Below are 24228 nucleotides of genomic sequence, written 5' to 3'. Positions count from 1 at the left end.
CTTTTAAATGCAAAAAAAGTTCTAATTCACTTTCCGTATTTTTATTTCCGAAGTATTTTGCATTTATGCATAATAATTACACGACATGAGCGCTCTCCGCTGGCGAAACATCATCACGAGCGTTAAAGCTGACGTCGGCGAACAGGCGTTGACTAGCGCCACAACGCTCGTAGGTTACATCCCTAGCGGCAGGAGGTATGAACTAGAACGTGGGCGCTGGAGAGGGGACATCTGGGCAGGTCAGGAGTATAGTAGGTCGTGGTCATGACGATAGCCAACCTGTTGCCAGCAAAATGCATTTCATGAGATTCTTGAATGCGTGCTGGTTCGACTACACAGTTTGCTCATCCTTTACTATTGGCATGTAGTTCAAATAGGTTCATTCCTGTTCGTGGAAATGCATGTAGTTAGTTTGAAACATTGTGGGCCTTTACTTCTAATACTGGCACTGAAATACATGTAATGGACTCACTGATGCTTCGGGAAATCGTTTAACGGGGAACGTCGCTGGAGCCAACTTTTTGACAAGTGGAATTTTCTTCGTCAAAGCAATGCTGCTGCCCTGACGAAGACAAGTCAGCTTGCCGAAACATTGCCTCGAGCGGCCTTCCATGTTCAACGATTTTCCATCGCTTCACGCCTCCCTCTTCCCCTGAACGTCTGTCTTGTTTGGTACTTTTGTTCTGTAAGAAAAATATGCACGGCGTCATAACAAACGTGAGTTAGTCAAGTGCGACGTGGCCTGCTCGTGATTCTTGATAATTATCACATTGGTTCACACACTTTGGGTTAAATGTTTGCTCATTATGTGCATATTTCAGTTGTGAATTAAAGCTGCTTTTGCATATTTACACTTCCACGCCACGTGTATGTCTGTTGGTAGGAAACGTCTGATTAAAAAAATTAATATTTTACTTGAGTTGATCGAATTTTCTGTTATTGAATAACCAGCCAGCTTTTGTTTGTCCACTTTACAATACACGAACAAAAAAAAATGGTTAACTAAGTTTAACAAATGGCCGCTTCGCCCGAGCGGCCGGCGGACCTGCAAGAGAACACGAACGCATTCTGCTTGCATGCGAAGTGGGAAAGGAGTGCTTCCGCGGCAACCCTCCTCCTCTCGGTTTCGCGACCTTTCCGTCTATTTGCTGACGTCACCAGTGACGTCATGAAAGAAATGTTTTGTTTGTGAATGATTTCTAGTTGGATACCCGGCATCCGCCACTGGTGGAAGCGGCGCTGCCGCAGCGTATCGGCATGCGAGAGCGCTTTCCATGGGAGGTATATGAAGCTTCCGCATCCAGCAGAACTGCCTCCATCATTAGATGAGCACATGACTGAGACAAAACAGCTCTAAAACAAAAACAAGCAACGCTTCTTTTCACCAATTTTGAATGTACTGTCTGGAAGGTAGTAGCGGTTTTCTCGCCCTAGGATCACACCTCCAGCACGTGCTCAGCACCAATATTTAACAAGTCAAGAAACCGCACTTTCCATCAACTAGAACTTAATGGGTAACGGTTAAGGGATCGAAACAATCGCGAGTCAAGTTGAGAATATCGGCAACATTCGATTCAAGTTTGGTGCGTTTAGACTGAAGGAACATCAAGTAATCATCCATGCACTTAAAATTTTGTTTCGACATAACTATGTTTAAACTTTTTGGACCGGTCATTGTCAACTTCAGTAGCTGAAGGACTACAAAAAACTGGCGCAACCACCGCAGCCGTAACCAAGTAACACAAAGAAGAAACTGCACATTCCATATATTCACAAGGTGGTACATAACCTGAAACGAATCGCTCAGGAATCACAGGTTTCAACTGTATTTTCGACGCCGCCAAAGTCAGCTTCCTTGTGTAGGGTAACTCAACCCAACAGAAATGTTCGTGGGTGGCAGGTGTTAAGTGCTAAAAATCCTCGAGGAGCGTTGTAAAACAGCCTAGAATGCGCCGCCATGTGCCTTAATCAAGAACACTCCGATCCTGCAGCAGCGTGTTTGAACTGACCTGGTAGTGATTTGTGCGTCCTTCATTTGATGCAGTCAGGATGTTATTTATCAGTTCTTCGAAAAAATGCTGTGCGTTAGACCTTCTTTTTTTTTCCTTTTCTCGTAGCCCGATTTTCCGCTGTGCCCTGCGCGGATATATCGACTGCGCGCGGCACTGCGCAGTATTAAGAGCTTAGTTGGTAGCTATTGTGTCTAACGCTAGCCTTCGCATGTACCAGCTACATTTATGTTGGAAAAGAGGGCATTGCTGCAGTGTGTACACGGACACGTACCTAGATATAGGTTAGTAATTCCAGTTCACACACAAAACGAGCATGCAGCGCGGGCACAACACAAAATACGTTTCCAAAATATAGTCTAATAACCGAAATTAATATCTAGCACACTAGTGTATGAATGACACAGCCTCGAAAATTGCGATATGATGCCTTGGGCGCATTATGTTTAATGCTCGTCATAGAGAGACAACGGTAGTGTACGGGTATTAGGAGCTGACGCAGCGAGTAAGAGCACATCAAAGAGCCTCGCATGCAAATATCATACATCAGTGATGCGTCAGGTACGAAGCGAACGTAATTGACACAAGCTTCCTTCCGTAGCGGGCGCGACATTCATCAAGGCACGCGAAAGCTAGGCCTTGACTCTGCCACAGGTGTTATAGAACGCTCTTTGCGCGCATGCAGGTCAGGAAAAAAAATGTAGTTTTGCGGCTTTTGGTTTATGGGAGTCCACGCTTCCAAACAACTCGCTGGAAACAGCAGACTCTTCTCAAATGACACAAGGCACGTAGAAGGGCGAAGAAGCTGCCGGTTCAGCTGCACCCTGGCTTGGAGGCGCTGCGTATGTTGGCGCAAAACAGCCATTTGGGCTAGTTGGTAACGTTTCATATCTTAAAGCAAATAGGCGCACTATGGGACAAAAGGGAGGACAAAACAAGGACAAAAGGGAGGAACCGACGACACATTGTGTCGTCGGTTCCTCCCTTTTATCCTTGTTCCCATAGTGCGCATATTTGCTTTAAGATATGAGCGTATGTTGGCGATTAGTAGACCAGAAGCACACGTTGTTGGGCTAGTCGGTTCATGTTTTCAGAAGCCACGGAAGTGGCTATTTCGCGCAAAGAAAACACAAGGCAAGACATATGTCGGCCAGACGGGAAGGTGCGTGAATGAGCGTGCGCGGGAACTCGAGCTGTCACTAAAAGGTAAAGATGGGGCACATTTGTCGGCCCACTGCAATTCCCACAAGTGTGAGCCGTATCTGCATAAAATTCAGATTCTTGGGAGAGGCAGGGACACCACTGCTCGAGAGCTGTTGGAAGTTTTTTACATAAAAGCACGAGGTTTATTATGCATTAGTGACACTTCATTGTTCCTTTCGCAGGCAGAGAGCACTTTCTTGCATCGCAGGTTGTGATTAAGATGGTATCCGATTGTTGTGAGCCTGCACTTTTGCGCACGTCTATACCTCTGTATTGCATTGCACAAAGCGTTATCTGTTCGTTGGTTGCCTCGTATTCCGCGCATGCGTTTGCATATATATATACTACTGCAGTAAATTTGGAATAAACAGTCGAAAGTTTGCGCCCCCCTCAACCCTCCCCTTGTGTTTTCTTTGCGCGAAATAGCCACTTCCGTGGCTTCTGAAAGATTAGTAGACTCCACGATTACTTTGTAATTATTTGTCAGGACCCGTTCTTTGTTTTCCTTTCTCTACGCACGAGAGTTATGCGCAGTGAAAAGTGCATTTTTTTTATTCCGGGAGATTTAAAGCAACCAGGAGTTACATGATGACGCTGTCTCTTTGTCCAGGGCGCGTATGGTGATGTGGTTTTCAAAAATCTCGGATGGCAGAAGTCTAAATTATCTTCGCCATCTACCACGGCGACTGTTTCGCAGGTCTATAAGAACATGTGATTTCATTCGTCGAATTTACTCTTTAGTACCCAAAAAATTATTTTTACTTGTAAGCAAAATAAATTCCTAGAGGGAAAATCTGGGCCTTCCATTGCCAACAATCGTTTCTCCCTTATTGAAAGCTTTGATCAGCTCATATTTGGTGTCGATCCAAATTGCACAGAACATAGGCATTGTGTTTGTGGGTATTGGGCTTGCTCCGCACCGCCCATAGTCGAAGCGAGGGTTCCATATATCCGGACAGCAAGTACCAGTCCCCTGGCAGCTCGCATGTTACGCATTTTCAACACGCGCAAGTAGGGCCCGCCAACAGCCACTGCACGGCAGCGGCGCTATCTCGAGATAGCCGTTGCACGTGGTTCCCACAATTTGCATTCAGAAAAGATTGATCATTACTGATGATGTCTCTTTTCTATATACGCATACTGCTTTGCTTTACAGCATACAATAAGTATTTTGCATTTTCCTCGATGACAGGGCAGTACGCCTTGCAGGCCGCTGCTGCATGTTGTGGACGCAGAAGTCACATTAAGCATTGCTTTTTATGTACACATGATGTGGAATATGTATTTATATTGTCACGGGGTCGTGACGTGAACGAAGACCGCAGGCGACGTGTCCGAGATGAAAGTCTTTATTTGGCCGAACTTGTGGCCGAGAAACGGAAAGGTAATTTACACCAATACTGCTGTATGCACTGATAGCGGCGAACAGAGCGTCGACCGTCGATCAACTGACAAGCGGTGAAGCGCGTCGGCATTTAAACATGTGCCGTCGAATATAACAGCGTTATCGCTGGCTGTCGCGCAAATTCTAGAATAAGCTCGAGTGTGCGCGTCTTGCGCGCAATCTTAACAAAGCGAGCTACAATGATCGCGAAGCTTCTCGAACAATCAATCGCGGTTCGCGCTGAGCGTTGCTGACAGTCTTTGTGGGCGAAAACCGAATACAGCGAAAGTGAGAATAAGAAGCGCACGTGGCAATATGCATGAAAAGCGTTTGAGAGGCATGTCTCCTCTGTTGAAGTTCCTCGCTAGAAAAACTCCATTAGTGTCCACAACTGCTATGCTACAAGTACAGAGGGTGACTTTTCTCGTCTTGCTCCGGCACCGACGCAACGCACCAACGCAACGAAAACGAGTATACGGATGCTGCAATGCCCAAGTGCTCCGGATTCGTCGCGCTTCGTACCGCGCTGTTTTTCCTTAATGGCAGTAATAACTAATAATCATTGTTGGGGATTACGTTCCAAAACCACGATAACATTATATTTCTTTAATGATGAAGCTATACTTAAGTCCAATTTTTTATGAATCGGAGGCACACTGCAGTGTCTACTGTTAGCCTTGCGCAGCGGACCGCATGAACAGGTGTTACTGGAGACAGCATAAGCGATACACGCCCTTACCGGGAAGGGACGTTATATCCCTTTTGAATGGTTACCTAGTCACTGCTCTATTACCGGCAGTGAATGGGCCGACCAATCTTCCGTTCAGCACATGTTAAATACTGCAAACTCCCCATACCGCTTTCTACGACCATCTCTGCAATGAAGCTCGGCATCCTTGCTCGCCAATACACTATGTGAGAATGTAATGAGCAGCGCTTGAAGCATACTCGATTGAACTCCTTTTATCTAAAGCTAAGACTTCGACTCCCGTCAAGACTTCGCTGACTGTACGCTACTCCTTTTTTTTATAGCGAAAGCCCCGATGAGATCACAGGGGTCGTTTTTGGTGCCGTATCTGTCCGCCGCCGCCGCCGCCGCCGGTGTCCGTAACCACTATCGCGCGAAATGAGAAAAAAAAACTTAAATAAGAAAAAAAAATATACGGGATGGAACGAGGTTCGAACTTCGGCCCTCTGCGTGGGAGGCCAGTGTTCTACCTCAGAGCAATGCTGGTTTTTTTTTTTTTTTCTTTCATGGTATTTATTCAACATAGGATATCACTTGAAAGCAATTGATTCCGTGCGATATCTCTTGCCAGCGAGTTGTAATGACGTACCATTCGACATGTTTCTCCTCATTGGAATGCATAGCCTGTGGAAGACGCGCATGTTGCAGAGAAACGCAGAGCCGATAGTTTCCTCAACAGCCCACTTCATTAGGTTGGTCACTCAGCTAAGAGATGTCTACGAGCAAATGGAATATCAACCAGAATGGTATACGGCATTGGTGAGGTGCTTATCCTTACCGCTGTTCTAGCACACAATTGAAAAATCAGTTACGTGATGTATCCGCTATAGAGGTGATTGCGAATTCTGTAGTGCCTTCTGTTCGTCATTGTGTTGCGATAAGAGCATAATCAACATATTAGTTCTTTCTCAGAGCAATGCTGGTGCTTGAAAGTGCTTTGCAAAAAGACCTTATACAGGCTTCATGCCAGGAAGGAACCACATTACTATGTAATGTTGTGTGGTAGAAGAGAAAAATAACATTCAGGGCGTCACACAATGAGAATTGCACAACGAGTGGGCTGTTGAACGCTTCCAACCCATTACAAAGGGTTCTGCCATAATTCTTTATCGTCATCCGCCACAGCATCATCCAAGTGGACGAAATGCCTTACCGGTGTTTAGCGGGTACCACAGTTCTCCCCAGAACGACGAAAAATTGCATAGTGGCTGCTTCCGTACTTCAAAAACATTATGATGATTTATGACGTACTGGGTTCCTCGCAAGTGCACTTCTATTGGTTGCCAAGAAAGACCATAAGACTCCCATCATAAATTTCCTAAGGGTATCAATAAAGTTAAATCTCTGTCTTCTTTTTCTTCGTTCAGCGAACTGGGAGCGCAGAAAAAAAAATCACAGCATATCCACGGAGTGAATGATGATGAGTGGGCGAAGCTGCGGAGGTTCATCGGTAAACCGTGAATCTTCCGTGAATTCTGCCCAGTACATCATCACCGACGTGAGATCGGGCGCGTTTATACTAAAGGTTCGATGAGTTATGACGACTTGCAGCTCACTTTAATTTTACATGTACGCTGTGAATTTTCATTGTTTAGAAAACCATTGCTTTAGAAAACACCTTGCGTCTTTCGTTAAGCAGCTGGCGTCTTTTTCGTTTTGCTTTAGAAACATCTGGCGTTCTTTCGTTTTGTTTTTACAAAACATCTGGCGTCTTTCGTTGGTTTATTTCATCAATCAACGGCGTTTTGAACAAAATTTTTATTGTTTAATCACGCACAGGAGAAATCTCACCAGGCACTACCTTGGAGGTAAACAATGGCTGCTAATGGGAATGAGAGACAGAAGAAGTCGGCTTTTAGCTAACACTTACACTTCTACAGAGACAGAAGAATTCGGCTTTTAGTTAACGCGCACGCTGCGAATTTTCTATTGTTCAACAACGCACAGGAGAAATCTCCCACCGGCACCACCTTGGAGGTCAAAGGGTAAGACTTGTTACTCACTACTACGAGCACGACGAGGGACGAACGGGTGCCGCCTTAAGGAGCTTCGCCCCTAAAACACAAAGGACGAAGCGAGGAACCACATAAGACCTCGCTTCGTCCTTTGTGTTTCTTTCTACGCTCCCAGTTCGCTGAACGAAGAAAATGAATTACCAACTGGCCCACCTTTTGATCCTCCTGCAAGTTAATTCTCTGTCTCATTCTTTCTCGGGTTAACAGATGCTATGAAGCGTGGCGCGAGAGTTAAATAAAGACCGGGCGTCACACAGAGAGAATTACGTAATTAGTGGGTCGTTTAAAGCTTCCAACCCATTACAAAGAACTCAGCCATAATTCTTCATCGTCATTAACCGTCGCATCAACAAAGTGCACATGATGCCTTAAAGCAGGCACCTCTCTTCTCCGCAGAATGACGAATAATGGCGTGATGGGTGCCTTCCAACTTCACAATTATGACATAGAGAAAGAAAAAAATGTTAAGAGTGGACACTCCCATAGACCCCAGCGGCCCAATCGACCTTAGCGCACCTGGTGGTTGGTGAGAGCAAGTGGCCTGCGCTTCCTGTTTCGTTTTCACTGGCGCGAACTTTGAATTACTCTGCGTAACCGACGTTTGGCTATGGCGAAAGTTAATGATTTCAGACCACTTTTCTTCGCCCAAATGGCAAAGCTATTGTTTGTCGTTTTGATTTACCGTTTCCCTATTTTGTCCAGTACAATGGTTCGTGCGAATAGAGGTAGTGACATAATTTTTACTTTGATTAGATTGTAATAGAAAGTGATGCAGGTAATCACAATTCACTACGGATTTATTCATCGCGCTTGTGTTTTTCTTTTGAAACAAGCGCTCAATCTATATATCAATCAAAGAGACAGAGTATCTGCAATGTTTTTATTCCATGGCAAACGTAGAGGCTGCGCATATAAAAAGCACAAAATGAGAACATCATCGCACAGAAATGCAAGGTAGACAACAAATGCATCTCGGCATACAAATAAATTGTTACAAATATTGTATGAGATACAGAGAGAACACAGACAACGCACTCGTCGCTAGAGTTGGCAGAAGCTGACAAGCTGGTGAAGTATGACACACTGGGCCGTAAGGACCTATGGCAAAAACACAGAGAACAAAGCTGATGAAGGAGGAAGAAGTGGCATATACATAGCAATGAAGTCGCAAGTCACGACTATGGTTAACCGAAATAATGCACAGAAAAAAATAAAGCGTACAGAAACAACACCACGCAATATATCAGAAAAGCCAAGATTTATTCGTGGTCTGAAGCTTCGGGAAACGCGTGTGTGAAGCATGCGATGCCCAGCAAACGCTCCTCAATGTTTCGCACCGAGCTCAGCGCACAGACGCTCGCGTCCGTGGCAGACGCAGCGCGCGTCGCCTCGGCTTGACGCCGTGCCCCAAATGCTGTACTGCATACGTTGCACAATGTTCACGTCTAGCCACCGCGTAGAGCCGCAAACTGTTTTTTAGCGAACCTCGCCGTCCTTACAAGCTTCAGACAAAGGTTACAACTGCGCGAATAAGACACCACGTAAGAAACAGAAACACGCACGCACACGAAGCGCAACATGTGTGCGTGTCTCTATGTTTCTTACGTGGCGTCTTATTCGCGCAGTTGTAAACTTTTTCTGAATAAATGACCCAACTAGTCCAACAACATGTCATTCTACAAGCTTGGCTTGAAAACCAAATTTTATAGGAGGCGTTGTTGAAAACGTACGTCACCTGTTGTCTCACACACGAAAACACCGACGCAGCTCACGTTGACGAAACCTTCCCGCTCTCATGCATGGGCTTGTCGCTGGTGTGCCGGTATGGCAGACGCGAATCGTAGATGGTGTTTATGACAGCATGGCTGAATAAAGATAACCAAGTAAGGTGTGTTGAATAAATTGTTTTTATGTATAAAGAACATGCCAAAATTTGGCGTATAATTATTATTTTGTAAATACAGTTCTGTTGATAACTTTCTTTTTTTCGCGCTTGCGTCCTCTGGCGTTTGGTGAGAGCACTAGTTCGTTACGTCGTCGTGACGGACTTCCTGAGGCCAGATTTCGCGGAGTGTCCTCTCTTAACTTTTTTCTTTCTCTATGATTATGACTTGTGGCGTAGTGGGTACGTTGTTAGTGTACTTGTATTAGTAGCCACAAGAGAGTTTATAACGGGCTCTAGAAATGCCGCGCCCTTCCAGCTTTCGTTGTGACTGTGCTGCGCTTTCTGCGCAGGCCTGGCGTTTTTTTTTTTTTTTTGTGGAATGTAGTTTTTTTATTGAGACATAGACCTGCCCTTAAGCCATTATACTTTTTGTGTACATGTGTATTAAATGCGCCGTTAGGCCGCTGTTGCGTATGAAGTGAAGCTACGTCTTGGGGAATCTGTTGTAATGTATCCAGCGGTCATGACTGAACTGTAATTTGGCGCTGTATTTACGAACGCCTATGCGTTATGCATTCGGATGCGCGGCCCCGCAGTCTGTGATCGCTGCGGCGAAGTAGACGTGCGTTGTCAGCACTTTGTCTGTCGTGTTCATTCTTTCCTTGCCCGTGCCTTTCCTTCTTTGTAAGTCTTTATCATAAACCATTAGCCTGTAATAATATATTACCAATATCGGGGGTTTAGCGTCGCGAAACCACGATATGAATATGAGAGACGCCGTAGTGGAGGGCTCCGGAAATTTAGACCACCCGTGGTTCTTGAACGTGCACCTTAAGTACACGGGCCTCAAACATTTCCGCCTCCATCGAAAATGCAGCCGCCGCGGCCGGTTTTCGAACCCGCGGCCTTCGAGTCAGCAGTCGAGCGCCATAGCAGTCGAGCGCCATAGTTCACAAACCATGAACTTGTCCAAAGAACTACCTTCTAAAGGAGACACACCTGCCACGGCGGTCTAGTGGTTATGCTGCTTGACTGTTGACCCGAATGTCGCATTTTCGATGATGGCGTTGGCGTAAATGCTTCAGGCCCGTGACTTTAGATTTAGGTGCACGTTAAAGAAGCCCGGGTGGTAGAAATTTCCGGAGCCCTCATAAACCCTCATAATTTTGGAATGTTAAACCTTAGCAATTATTGCTAATATCCAAATAGGAATTAATTGGACATGTTTTTTGCGACTGCTTTTATATAGTGCACAAAGCCAATCTATTTACAACGCAGTCAACGACATGAAAACCGACCACTGTCTGAGGAAAGAATTCTGCGTCATCTACAGGACTTAACGACGCAAAAGACTGTGCATGTACTGCTGCGTTATTACGATCTACCAGTTTAAGGGGCGAAGCTCCTTAAAGCGGCACCCGTTCGTCCCTCGTAGTCGTAGTGCGTAAGCAGTCGTAACGCTAGTACCAGATCTTGACCTCCAAGGTGGTGCCGGTGGGAGATTTTTTCTGTGCGTTGTTGAACAATAAAAAATTCGCAGCGTGCGCGTTAACTAAAAGCCGAATTCTTCTGTCTCTCATTCGCCATTAGCAGCCATTGGCATGTTCCAGTAGGAAACGTTAGTAGAAGTAGAAGTGTAAGTGTTAGCTAAAAGCCGACTTCTTCTGTCTCTCATTTCCATTAGCAGCCATTGTTTACCTCCTAGGTAGTGCCTGGTGAGATTTCTCCTGTGCGTGATTAAACAATAAAAATTTTGTTCAGAAAACGCCGTTGATTGATGAAATAAACCAACGAAAGACGCCAGATGTTTTCTAAAAGCAAAATGAAAGAACGGCAGATGTTTCTAAAGCAAAACGAAAAGACGCCAGCTGCTTAAGGAAAGACGCCAGATGTTTTCTAGAGCAATGGTTTTCTAAACAATGAAAATTCACAGCGTACATGTAAAATTAAAGTGAGCTGCAAGTTGTCATAACTCTCATCGAACCTTTAGTATAAACGCGCCCGATCTCACGGCGGTGATGATGTACTGGGCAGATTCACGGTTTACCGATGAACCTCCGCAGCTTCGCCCACTCATCATCATTCACTCCGTGGATATGCTGTGATTTTTTCTGAACGACTGTGATTAGAACGCCAGTCCAGTGTTATTTTTCCTCTCTCGCTCTTTCTCTGCACCCTATTTTCAACCTCTTTTCCCCTAGCGAGTTCAGGGTACCAAACCAGATGCCATTACCTTACCATCCTCTTCACACCTATATATCTCTCAATAACTTCCTTTGACATACCTTTTTTTTTGACGTATTGGACTCTGTAACTCGGTCTCGACAACGCCGTTTTTTTTTTCAATAGAATGTGATATAGATCTCGTAGCATACAACGGCATTGATGTCATGTATTGTCAAAGCAGCACTTTTTTTACCGCGCTTCATTCACTGTGCTCTTCTGGTTTCTAAGTATCTCGGGGTTCGACAATGAAAATTAATATACCTCCAAACAAAGTACACAGCTCTGCGCTGTGCGCTACGCGATGGTGCCGTTTCTGACAATATTTGGAACAGTAGTAAGACAAACTACAGTGAACAAATTTATTTTGCATACGAGGTAGCAATATTGAATAAATGAGCAAGAAGGCCTGCCAAAAGACAGCATGTAAACATGTCGCAACTCTTTCAAATGAGAGCGCTTATTGGTAGGCCACAAGCCACAGGGCTGGTCCTACCGTGTCTAAAAGCAAAGAAGCTTTCACTATTTTGCATTCGTATGCGGTTATTCCCGGCGTAGGACAACCACGCACGTCGGAATATTGCGACATCTCTTAACAAGCAAAGGGAATGGCTCTTTAACAAAGCGTTTTTATGGCGTGCGGCGAGACGCTACATCTATATGATGGATTGCAGACATCGGTAACATCGCTCAGACAGTAAAAGGTTGGCAGTAAGACAAAACCTGTCGTAACAGTATTATTCCCACTGGTAGGGCCCGGACTCTTTGTTTATGAATTAGTGCGCACCTCGACGCCGGTGCTTCCGGAAGTCGCAGTGCAGCTTGTCGCTTTTAACGAAGTTGCCCGTCCAAGAACTCAAAAGGATAAGTGAGTGGCTCTCGCAACAATGCGCCTGCGTGGATTACGGCCGCGGACGGAACATGGTGTCATTATTCATGCAACCCCGTTTTCTCAATCTACACCGCGTCACAGTGGGTCACTGCACGTCTCTTCACTAGAAGCGAATGTGGTTTCCAGCTGCCTAACTCCCCTGAAAACCTACCAGGTCAGGCTTCTTGGGTTACCGCGAGATCAGAAATCAAGAAACCGGCCTTAAAGCGCCCTAGGAGAATTTGCAACGGCCACTGCGACGCACAGATGCGTTATTTCCCTCACCATACGGCTGAGATGTCCACAGAGATGCGAAGTATAGCGAGGGAATGAGAAAGTAATGCGAATGGATTTCGATAGCGTAATCACGTTCTCCTCTTATAGGCGAAGCTGTTGATTTTTTATTTCTCCTACTCTTCTTTATTTCTTCTCTGCCTTATCTGTGCTTTCCCCTTTTTCCCTACCGCGTGTAGGGTAGGCCATAGAGTTTCCTACAATACTTGCTAGAGGGAACTCTGGCGCTAGTGTCTATGGGAGCTGCAATGCATCGCGCTTCAGCTAGCATTGGAATCATGGGTAGTACACGGATTTGTCTAAACTTCGTTCTTTCGGCTCCGTTTGGCTCCGCGTCGCCTGCATCCGCTTTGTCGCAAAACGAAATTCGGCAAAGATCAGCAGTTTCACGTCGCCACTTTAACTTCTTTAGGCTCACCGATACAAATCTGGTCACGAAGTTCACAACGATCAATGTTTTTATCTGAGAGAAAGCGAAAACACAGCAATAAACAAAACCACAAGTGCTTTCGAAGCCCACAAGCACGAAGACTAGGCAAATCCATGTACTACCCACCATTCCCATGGTGGCTGAACGATCGCAGCGCCAGAGTTCCCTCTAGGTCATTTTAGGAAACTCTATGGGGTAGGCAACCGACCGCGTGCTTACTTAGCTCCTTGCCTTCACCTTCGTTTTTACTCTCTATCTTAAGCTTACTTCAAGTATACTTATATTCAAATTCATGTAAAATAAAGTTAATCTTCTAAGAGTCAGGCAACTGCTGAAACTATATTAAAGGACTATATTACGTTTCACTTGAAGAAAACACCACAGTCCAACGGTGCTGAGAATTTTGATACCATACGTTTACACATTGCAGTCGTAAACGCACCAAGTTTGCAAATGAGTTACTATAGGCCATAAAATGCATATCCATTTCTATTAGCAAACAGCATACTGTACCACATCTAAAGTGGAAACATACGAAGTGCGCGATAAGATCGCCGTGAATGATTTCAAATGCTTCTTTGAAATGAAAAGTGTCAAAAAGATAAATTGACACTTTTCAATATAGTTACTGCGCAATCGCGAGCAAGTATACTTTAAGCACGAACAGCCTCGATGACAGACTAGCAGAACAGACTGTTTTTAAAGACGATAGTCTTTCTTGGGGAACTTAAACGCACAAATTTTGGTCTGTCTTTCTGTCTGTCTGTCTTTCTGTTTGTCGGCACGTCCCTCGATTCAGCCACTCGGCCAAAGTTGAACCACTTGCCCAAGGGCCAGCCGTCTTGAACTGGTATGGCTGTTCATACTCGTGAACGTTGTCGATCAAAAAGTAAATATCATGCATATCTGAGGTGCAACATCAATAGGTAAGTATTAGGTGGCGTGTTCCTTTAATAGAAAATGCATACATACGTAATTTTAAGGACCCTAGTTTCTTAAGCTGCGCTGAAAATGCATAAGAATGGAAGCTTGAGCGAGTTGGTATGCGTTCATCTTTGTTGAAACAGCGCTCACTAGACGACGACGAAGTAAAAGAAGGCACAGGACAGGCAGCGCCTGTCCTGTGCCTTCTTTTACTTCGTCGTCGTCTAGTGAGCGCTGTTTCAACAAAGCTGAAAATGCGACTGCGCTGAAATTTGCCTTCCTCCGTGCCCTTCGCACGAGCTCATTGTTGTGTTTCGGTTTCGGTTCTGTATTGCACTGTACGAATGCCATGGGTTGGTGTTGAAAAACTTTAGTTTTGAGAAGGCCAAGAAGGTGAAAAAAAATATTTAAAAAATGAAAAAGCAGCGTTGTGGGCGGCCTTCAGGCTGCCGGTTGTGGGCGCCGCTCTGGCGTTCCTGTTTTACCCAGGCGACGTGTAAATAAAAGAGTGTGTGGAGAGTACTCGTTGACTGCGGACGTTTCTCTGCTTCAGCGCTTCGCGCCAAACCGCGTTTTCGGCCTGGCTGGCGTCCCCGCCGGTCGCGTTGGTCACCGCCGGTCTTCGCCTGCTGCTGCGCCGGGACTACCAGCACGCAACACAGCACTCATGTTTCCCGACGTATTGCCAGATGGCGTCCATATCTCACACAGCGCCTCTTCTATCGTCTTTACACGACATTTGCAGCGAAGCACGCAGATACGCGGCCATTTTTGATCCACTAGTCGTCCGTGCATTTCCTTTTCTTGGTTTCCTCCTTTCTCTCTACGCACTGTAGAGCTTACCATAACGCGCGACATCCTAGCAGTAATTTTGCAAAAGCTTGCGCGGTGCTCGGGCATCTTCGCTTGAATCTGGACGGGTGAACATCCTTAGAGTGAGAAAAGCAATCTGCGAACTACAGTTTCGTTTGGAAAATATTATTGCAGAAAAGCCAACTTACATATAAATATATATCTTTTGCGAAGTGTCAATTCGAAGTGTAGAAATCATAGCGTTGTACAATACTTCAGTTTTGTGCACTTTGGATGCTTGAATAGGTGCAGTTTACGGAACTGTGATAGTGTTATTCGCAAGTGAGCAAAACAGCTCAGGAGGAAATATTTCGTACCTGAGCTATCGTTGAATCTCCGATTTCGAAACAAATTTCGTAAATGTATCTTAACAAAATTTTTTTCTCTCCTTTGACGATATAGTTTATCTATTATTTTCTGCGTGTAACATAGTTAGGTTTTCTTCAGTAGTTACCGAAAGAAACCATTTTTCCAATCCGACGTAAATCATTTGAGCTGAGCAGGCAAGAGAGAGAGAGAATTTATTTGAAGGCAGAGAGGTTAGCCTGAGCTAGTGTGCTCTAGCCTGCTACCCTGCACAGGGCGAAAGGGAAAGGGGGAAAAAGGGGTGATGATGGGGAGAGGAAAGACTTATGCGTGTATACAATAACCACCTAACATGGTGGTTTCGCTAGAGTCTGGTGTCCAGTCATGTGCCCTTCAGAAAATCTATAACAGCCCTGGTAACAGTTGATGAGTTTGTCTGGTCGCACATAGCTGACAAAATACTAGTCTCTCTTAATGTTGCCACACCGATTCCTGCCAACGTTGAAGCGACAGTATTACGTTATATGTAGGGCAGCAAGGTGAGCGCTGTGCAAGTTATAGTGTTATGGAGACGGCGGCAAATTTGAGTCCATTGATATCAACTCGTGCTACACGGACGCAGTCACAGCTGGCGGCCTCATTTTGTCATGTCTGTGCTTGAGGCACGCCGCACCATGGCGTCACATAATGTGGACAGCCAAAGAAATTCGTTGCAAAAATAAGCCTACATTTCAATGGTACAGAAAGTTAACAGAAACGAGGCATCCCCAGTTTGCGACCCTATTTTAGAGCAAGGGGTAAACTGTCAAAAATAACGAGAGATGGGACAAAAAATCACCAGCAGTGAGCCCATATGCACAACAAGGAGGTGTCATTGTATGACTAGTCACCTTGCTTTGTGAGTCAGCCACGAACATAGCTATAATCCTGATATATTCGCTTAGAACGACTGCGTAAATTCTGCTGGCTAAACACTACTTAAATACACAGTCCTGTGGCAGTTTAGCATAAAGTGAAAAATTCTGACGAATGCCGGCCAGACGTTGCCATTATCGTAATGAAATGTCAAGTAGTGAAACAGTCATCGCTTTCTAGAATTATCTAAAACCTGCGGTCATGCCTCCCGTCTACAGTCTCCATAGCTGCAGCAAAACTTCAAGTTGGTGCTCTACTCTTCGTTCTAGTTGATGAGAGCTTCCCCTCAGCGAAACCTACGATGCCTGGACGGAGGACGTGGTATCTCTGGAACTGTTGCCATCGCGTGCCGCAACACGGCCCCGACAGTGTCCACAGCTGGCTTGTGGACGGTAAGTTTATAGTCTACACTATAGCATAACCAGTGCTCCGAGAATGTTATGCAAAACAAAGTGCACGTGTTTTGTTCAGTGATGCTGCCAGCAGCGCGTGAGAGAGCACCTGCCGAAAGAAACGACTGCATTTTATGGGTAGTAGTTTGATGAAGTGCTGGTCGTGGTAGCATGCCGAAGTGTTAGACATAATATTGCTGAACGAAAATGGACTATTACTGTACGGTGAAATAAGCCCACGTCCGAAAAACCAGGAACAGCGGACATTCTTGGAAATTCCGGACACTTGTTTCAGTGCCCGTTTACCCCCCAGTTTGAAGTGCCCCTGGTGGTTACAAATTCCCGCATTCACGCAAACACTGTGAAAGACTGCTAAATACCAATCACGAACCAAGATGGCATATTTGGTCAATGATATGCAACTTCTAAGATTTTGTCATGGTGCATGGCTGTACAGAGCAGGATAAGCTGCGCGGGGAAGGCTTCAAAGGTTCTCAGCACGCAGGCTAACAGGTGGTACAGACTTAATGACCAATTATTAGATGCGAAGCATCTTATAGCGGAGTTCAAACCGGTGGTGGTGGTGGTGGTGTGCGGCGTGACCACCCTTACTGCGAATGCGCATACCCTCTCCACACACCTCCTCTCCACTCCCCCTCACAACTCTCCCTCACCACTCCTCATCTCCACTTCGAAGTCTACGATGAAGTAGGTGTAGTCTCATTAAAAAGTGAATTTTTCGATTTATATTATCAGAATGTTTCACCGTTATCTCTGAAATAATTATCCGCATTTTGTTTACTCTTTCTTAGGCGCGCGTATTTCGCGGTAAGTGCCTCGTACACCTATTTTCGGTCGTCAAGCCTCGCGTGAGCTACTTTGGCAGCCATACAGTTGATGTTAATTAGCATAATTAAGTGGAAACGCTGACAGGCTGATAGTGGCCTCGATAAAGCAGACATCAATTTGATTAGCAATCACTTGAGTTCGAGTGACAATGACTGTCATTTACTAATTGACTTCATTGCGCATTAGCAATCTTGGCTGACAATGTTTTAAAAGGTGTATAGTGAAGCACATATAGGCAAGAGTCTCTGAAATGTACTCCGTATTACTGTCCACAACGCAGGAGCATGTGCCCTGTCATCCTTCTTCGCACTGGCTGCGTGGCGTTCTATGGGATTACTATTCGTCGCTATGCTCGAGACTTTCCACGCCAGCAGGGTGGAAGCCTCATGGCCGATAGTAGTGCTGGGCGCGCTAGGCTACATGGCAGGTGAGAACAACTGGCTAAGCAACCAAACATTTGTCTAGCTCTAAGCAGCATAAACTTAAATCTTTAAGAGATTGTGCGAAAGCAACTGCTCTAATGTAGACTGGTCGCGCGCGCGCCATTATTGTATTTTATAAATGAACAAATACCATAAGATCGCTTATATTAAAGTTGGATTATAAAATATTTAATACCCCTTACAGACGAGCACTCTAAAGACATCGTTCACAAATGCGTTCATGCGCAGTGACACATCACAATAGAGTGTGTCACTCTCTGCAAAGCGCCAATGCGGGAAAGCAGATGGCGCATCGACTTTTTGAACGTAAAGGGTGTTCTTTCGCATTCAGTATGCGCAACTCAATAATTCAGCCTTTCGACGAAGGCTCCCTGGGTGCGGTCATAATCCCCTCTGGGGTTGTTGCAAATATCCGTGACGCCCCAAAGGTGCGCTGTTGAGGCAACGACGTGATCCTTCGTACGCCCGCATCTAGTCTGTAAAGTCACCATGTTGAATTAGAGCAGTGTCATTTGCTGTGACGATAGTGTCGTGCATTGTAGCCTGCACAATGGGCGCCCGTTTTGTTGGTTTTCTTTTTTATACGTATGCGTCTTATAACAACTGCTATGTGTTACATTGCTCTTCTCTTTTGTATTGGTAACTTTCGATTGTTTGCTCTCCAGAGTTCCTGTTTTCCTTTTTTGCCTTGTTAATCATATGTGTATTTCTTGCTTTCGTTTTTTCGCACTATCCATTTTCTTTCTTACCGAAGGTACCGTAACCACTGAATGCTGTACATTTTGTTTTGTTTTCCCGTTCACATCACGTAGGGAGGCCCCCTGGCAGTTTCTAACTTTGAGGCTCATTGTGTATTGCCAATCTTGTACACACGTTTCTGTAAAGGAACATTATTATTGAATAAACATGAAACCGGAGCTAATCGCTGAGGCCACAAACCAACTAGCCACTTCGCATTACTGCCAAATAACTTAGCGCAGTGCCTTGTGTCATCGGTGCGACTGCTTTCTGCAAGGGGTTCAGAGCAACAAAGGGGACTTACTGCACATTTATTTTTGTACGTGTGTAAGAGGTGTAACAGAGATATCTTTGGCGCTTTCAGCCTTTCTGTCCATCTATCTATCTATCTGCCTGCGTCTGGGCGCTCTCATCCTCGCCTCCTTAACATGGTGCAGAACGAAATTGGCATGGGAGAGTAAAAGGATTTGGCGAATATGACTGTCGGGTCATGACATCAATAACGTGAAAATCCTGTCGCGTACATCTCCAAACACTTTCATCCAGACACTTGTGGCATATACCCGTTTACCAAGGGCCGCGGTGGACGGGTATGCGCAACAGGTGATTGACAGTTTCTATCTACCCAGGAACGTCGAGAACAGACATTGGTAATTTAAATGAGACAGCGTTAAGAAAAACCGACATCGGAAGCGTTGACCCGATGAATTGAAAGAATAAGAATCGGATTCCCAGCAGGAATCGAACCCAAGCATTCTGCGTGGCAATCAGGTATTCTACCACAAAGCCACACCAGGTCTACAAACTGGTTTGGAAAAAGAGCCTATTCAGGCGTCATTTCGGTGTAACATCGATTGTGGTTATGGTGCTGTATATCTAATTTTACAAGGAAGCAATAAACACTACATATGTAGTCCTACGATACAGGCGTCATATCAGATTAACGTCGGTGGTTCCAGTGTTGGGTACGCTTTTATAGCAGTCTAATAAACATTACATTTGTATTCCTATGATTCAGCAAGCTATACTGAAGCATTGCTTGACCCCGGAGGAATACGCTATCGAAAGTTATGTTTGATATTCAAAACATCGCAGCCGTAAAGTGCATTTAGTTTCGATAATACTGACCTATGTACTATAAAGTGAGTGCTGACGTTGCGTGTCACCATATTTTACCCTTTAAACGCCACTGCTGTCGACGTGCCTGGTAAGCCCATGATGTTCACATAGCTACTACACTTACAAAAACACGTCGATCCACCTTGTAACGCTTGGCTCAAATCCATAAAGTGAGCTTTGAAGACCTCGCTGACTGCTTCGCATGGAACTGATTCCCACAGGCGTGGGATCTGCCGAACATTTTATTCGATCTTTTTTTTGTTTCTAACTATGCCACGATGTCTCGTAAATGTGAACTGCTATCCCATGGGCTCCATTAAGGATTGGCGTCATATTTTTAAGGACTATCAACAAACAAGTTTTAGATTAGACTAGCCAGTCTTGCAGTTTAGATTTGGATGTCGTCATTACATTCATGACGAAATATAGTAGATATGCTGAAGTCAGACCACTGCAGGGTTTCTAGCGTCATGCTGAAAGATAGAGCTGTGTAAATGCACAAGTAAAGGCATGTACACACACACACGCGCGAGCGCGCGCACGTACACACAAACGCACACACACACACACACACACACACACAAACATGCGCATAGATGTTGCAAAGTTTGAAGCACCTGCTAGTTAATCCCCAAAGCAGCATAACTGAAACATGATTGAAGTATACCTATAAAGGAGAAAACTACAGATGTCATCTGTGCAGACGTATCACTTGTTCGAACAGCCACTAAAGACGCAAGGCATTTAGACGACGTAAGAAAATCGACATGTCTCGGTATTTCCATCGCGAAACTGCAAATCGCAGGATGAAAACTTCACTAAGTTTCAGCCGCATTATATTCTATGTTTGAGCAGAAGAAATAGTGATAATTATTGGATCTCCGCTGCTGCCCAGCTGGGGTTTTTTCAGGTGGTTCTATTCGAACGAATAGCATAAGCCCCAGGCCCACAAATTGTAGAACCCAGTTCCTTGAATTGTCTACCTCGCACCGCTTAAGATGCTTGCTTGCTCTTTCTTTAGTAAAGTGCTTCTAAAGCCGTGGCACTTCAGCGATTCGTACTTAGTTTGGTCGCTGACGTATGACTGCAAAATCACCCGTTGGTATAATAACTAGTAAAATACACCTAACAGCGTGATGTGAACTTCCGTCAAAACGCTGAAGGGAACACTTCACAGCGATTGGCGGGACTTAATTATAAATTCACGGTGCACTTAGGCATTTCATATGCTTAACCCTCAAGTTCTCGTGATAGTATTTTCCCTTTAAGACCATCTTTAAGTATTCGCTGTCGCTGTTTTGGGAATCTAGAAGCTGAACGAATACATATCTGCATAAGAATGGAAGCTTCAGCGAGTTGGTATGCGTTCATCTTTGTAGAAACAGCGCTCACTAGACGACGACGAAGTAAAAGAAGGCACAGGACAGGCGCTGACTCGCAACTAAAGTTTATTAGGAGTCAGCGCCTGTCCTGTGCCTTCTTTTACTTCGTCGTCGTCTAGTGAGCGCTGTTTCTACAAAGATGAATACATATCTATTTGCGGTGGAGAGAACTACCGAAGGGTATATGAAAGTAGTCGAATATACAAACGATGACGTCTGAAATAGGTTTGACTACGTGTGATTTCAAAACGCACACATTATTGTAACTTCATTAAACAGGCGCCCGTTCCGGCTTGCTCAGAGTTCGTTAGGGAGTTTTAGTATAGAGTAACACGCTTACGCTAGCGTTCGCGTCCGTTTCAACGCTAACACTAGGATAACGGAAAGGTGGGCGAGTTGGTTAGGGTTCATAGTGTAATGTATGGGGCAGCGCTACAACGAATACAAGGACGAGAACAGACACTTACACAGCGCATGTCCTGTCTTTTCTCGTCCTTGTATACAGCGCATGTCCTGTCTTTTCTCGTCCTTGCATTCGTTCTAGCGCTGCCCCATACATTACACTATTACTTACGGTAGAATAGCGCAAATACCAAGACGAGGGAAGATGGGAGACGAACAGGCGCCTTCTTCTCTCGTCGTCTCTCGCCATCTTCTCTCGTCTTGGTATTTGCGCTATTCTACCGTAAGAATGAACCAACTCGCCCAACAAGTCACCTTACTACATTACACTATGCAGACTAACACCAGGCCCGTAGCCAGGAATATTTTCGGTGGCGGGGGGGGGGGGGGGGGGGCGGCACTTGCTGAAAGCCCTGACTATTTGAGACAAACGCCTACTTTAATTATTTATTTTCGGTAAAACACCATTTTTTCATAAACATTTCGCGGGGAGACCCCCCCCCCCCACTGGCTACGGGCCTGGCTAACACTAAGACGCAACGCACTGCATGCCCATTGGTGGTCTTTTAGCACAGCGGAAGGCATTCCCGCTAACGCTAACGCAATCACATACGGCGGCATCTAGACATAGAAACACTAAGGGGGGGATCGGAGATCTCTGTTCGTTCCGCGTTCGTTCTGGCGGTGCTACGTCACAAAAGTGGGCGGTCCGCAGCTCTCTTCCGCCGAGAGGAAGAGGACAGCCAATCGTCAAGCGGTGAGCGGCGAGCTTTCCGGAAGTAGACGCGCATCGTTTGTCCTCGGCAAGGGGACCGTATATTTCAAAACGAAGTGTTTCTCGCCTTCTAATAAATACAGTTGTTATACGAAAAGATATTGTTTTCTTTTCAAGCTCAAGCAGTTTCTGAAACAGCAATAGCTTTGAGTGCTGATATTTATTGGTGCTTGCTAACGTGCTTGCTATGTTAAGTCGCGCACGCGGAAAAAAAAAGAAAAGTAGCGGTTGGCGCAGTTTTTCAAAATGTCGTCCCGTCGGAATGTCTGGCTTGGCTCCCGGGTGTCGGATCGTCAAAGGGAGTTTCTGCTGGCTTTTATAAAAGAGCACCCACAGATAGCTACGCCGTCGTGCTCACTGGGGCCGTCGTTCACGAGTGAGGACCTGGACGACACGTGGCAAGAGCTGGTAGCGCTTTTGAACTAAGAAGTCCCTGCGCGTAAGACCACAGCCCAGTGGCAGGCCCGTTCATTTCGTTCGCACTGTTCGTTTAGAGAACTGAAAGCGACGCCGCACTCACTCATGGCTTCAAACGCATCTCGCACCTCCAACCGCAAGAGAAGCACACGTCGCAAGCGCCATTTTCTGAAAATCAGCTGTTGCGGCAGCCGCAACCACCGCATCATGCCGTGCGAAGCCGTTTGTTCGCTCGAGAGAACGCGTGCGAACGGCCTCGCGGTCCGTTCGTTTGTAGCAGACGACATGCTCGTTATGACGCGGTCTGACGTCACCAAAAAATAGAAGATCAAGCAAAAAGAAAAATGGCTACGCCCGTTAAAGATGTGTTTTTTCCGGCTTCGGCTAATCGCCTGCGCCGCCAGAATGGGTGCAGAACGAACGGCGCAGAACAGAGATCTCCGATCACCCTACTCGTTATGACGCGATATGACGTCACCAAAAAAGAAAAGTTCAAGCAAAAAAAAAAGAAATGGCGACACCCCCCGGCCTTGAGTGGCATCTCCCGCTTCAGCCAATCAGCGCGCTTGTTCTTCCCCAGGAGAACGAACAAGCGGAACGAACAGATCTCCGATCGCCCCCTAAGTGCATTGAAGAATCCACAAGTGCGCCACTACGTCGAGCTGATCCAAAGTCACCGTTGCTGCGCCTCCGTTATCGCCTACCGTAGATTCGTGCACTGCCGCGGAAAATGTCACAAGGGATGCGAATCGTGACAGGTCTCGGCGTGACTTCTGGCCGTTTTGACCGTATCTTGGAAACATGCGAATGAAGTGAGCGTCGCCATCTCTGCGCGGCCGCAGTAAACATGAGCGTAAATTATAAACAAACCATGTTAAGCCTTCTGCACCGCTAATCGACGGTGGTTCTCGAAAAAGGAGCTGTTTTATTGGCGGTATACGGGTGGCGAAGCATCATTACTCAGATCTAAATCAAATGCGAACATTAGTTGCCAATAAATTAGTTTAATAATGCAGGCCGACGACTCGAAAGATTTGAAGTGGACGGCTCTCGCTTCAGCAGGCGTCGTCATCTTGCCCTACGTACGGAATCCCTTGCGTGCGTGAGCGTTGAACGCTATATTCCGGAAACAGCGTAAGTGCGTAATAGCTCGGGCTACGTTTACGTTCTGCGCGCGCGTAGTTTGGAGCACGCAACGCTAACGCTAAATCCTTGTTTTTGCTGTTTTTGCTACACTAAATCTCGTTATTATGCCGAAAAGCGTCAGTGAACACGGGACGGGATAGCGTACAGCTGTTACGTCCGGATTTCATTCCGTTCTGCCAGACATCAGATTTGCGCCAACGCCAACGGGAGCAACGGTGGCAACCAGCTACATTTTCTGAAAAGTGGAATCACACCCTCTTATTTTTTATCTTAAAATCGTTTTAAGTCCGCTGGAAACAAGAACAATAGAAGACCAAGGAACAACACCAGTGCTTCTGCCGTCCGTGTTCCTAACACGGTTAAAGCACCCTTCACTCTACATTCGTTCTTCCACCGCAGTATATGTCCCATCGCATTGATCATCACCATAAAGTAGCTGTTCCACTGTGGGCGAAGCGCAAAAAAAACGTAGACGGAAAAGAAGAGAACGACACAGGACAGGCGAT

At 45.7% G+C, this 24228-nt stretch overlaps 1 protein-coding gene across 3 annotated transcripts in view; it reads left to right on the top strand.

Annotated features, from left to right (window-relative positions):
• The window catches only part of LOC119390737 (monocarboxylate transporter 2), a 39011-nt gene that overhangs the window by 3438 nt on the left and 11345 nt on the right, over nucleotides 1–24228 (top strand). For 2 of the 3 annotated variants that reach the window (XM_037658427.2, XM_037658425.2), the window contains exons 1-3: nucleotides 12237–12335; nucleotides 16329–16451; nucleotides 17581–17727. In XM_037658427.2, the coding sequence (XP_037514355.1) occupies nucleotides 16361–16451; nucleotides 17581–17727 (238 nt within the window). In that variant the 5' untranslated portion in view covers nucleotides 12237–12335; nucleotides 16329–16360. Of the gene's footprint in view, nucleotides 1–12236; nucleotides 12336–16328; nucleotides 16452–17580; nucleotides 17728–24228 lie in introns of those variants that run through there. The other variant, XM_037658426.2, reaches the window with a different exon arrangement.

The sequence above is a fragment of the Rhipicephalus sanguineus genome, chromosome 4 (assembly GCF_013339695.2).
Source record: "Rhipicephalus sanguineus isolate Rsan-2018 chromosome 4, BIME_Rsan_1.4, whole genome shotgun sequence".
NCBI lineage: Eukaryota > Metazoa > Arthropoda > Arachnida > Ixodida > Ixodidae > Rhipicephalus > Rhipicephalus sanguineus.
The sequence above is the reverse complement of the archived record's forward strand: the minus strand, read 5'-3'. Positions and strand labels throughout refer to the sequence as shown.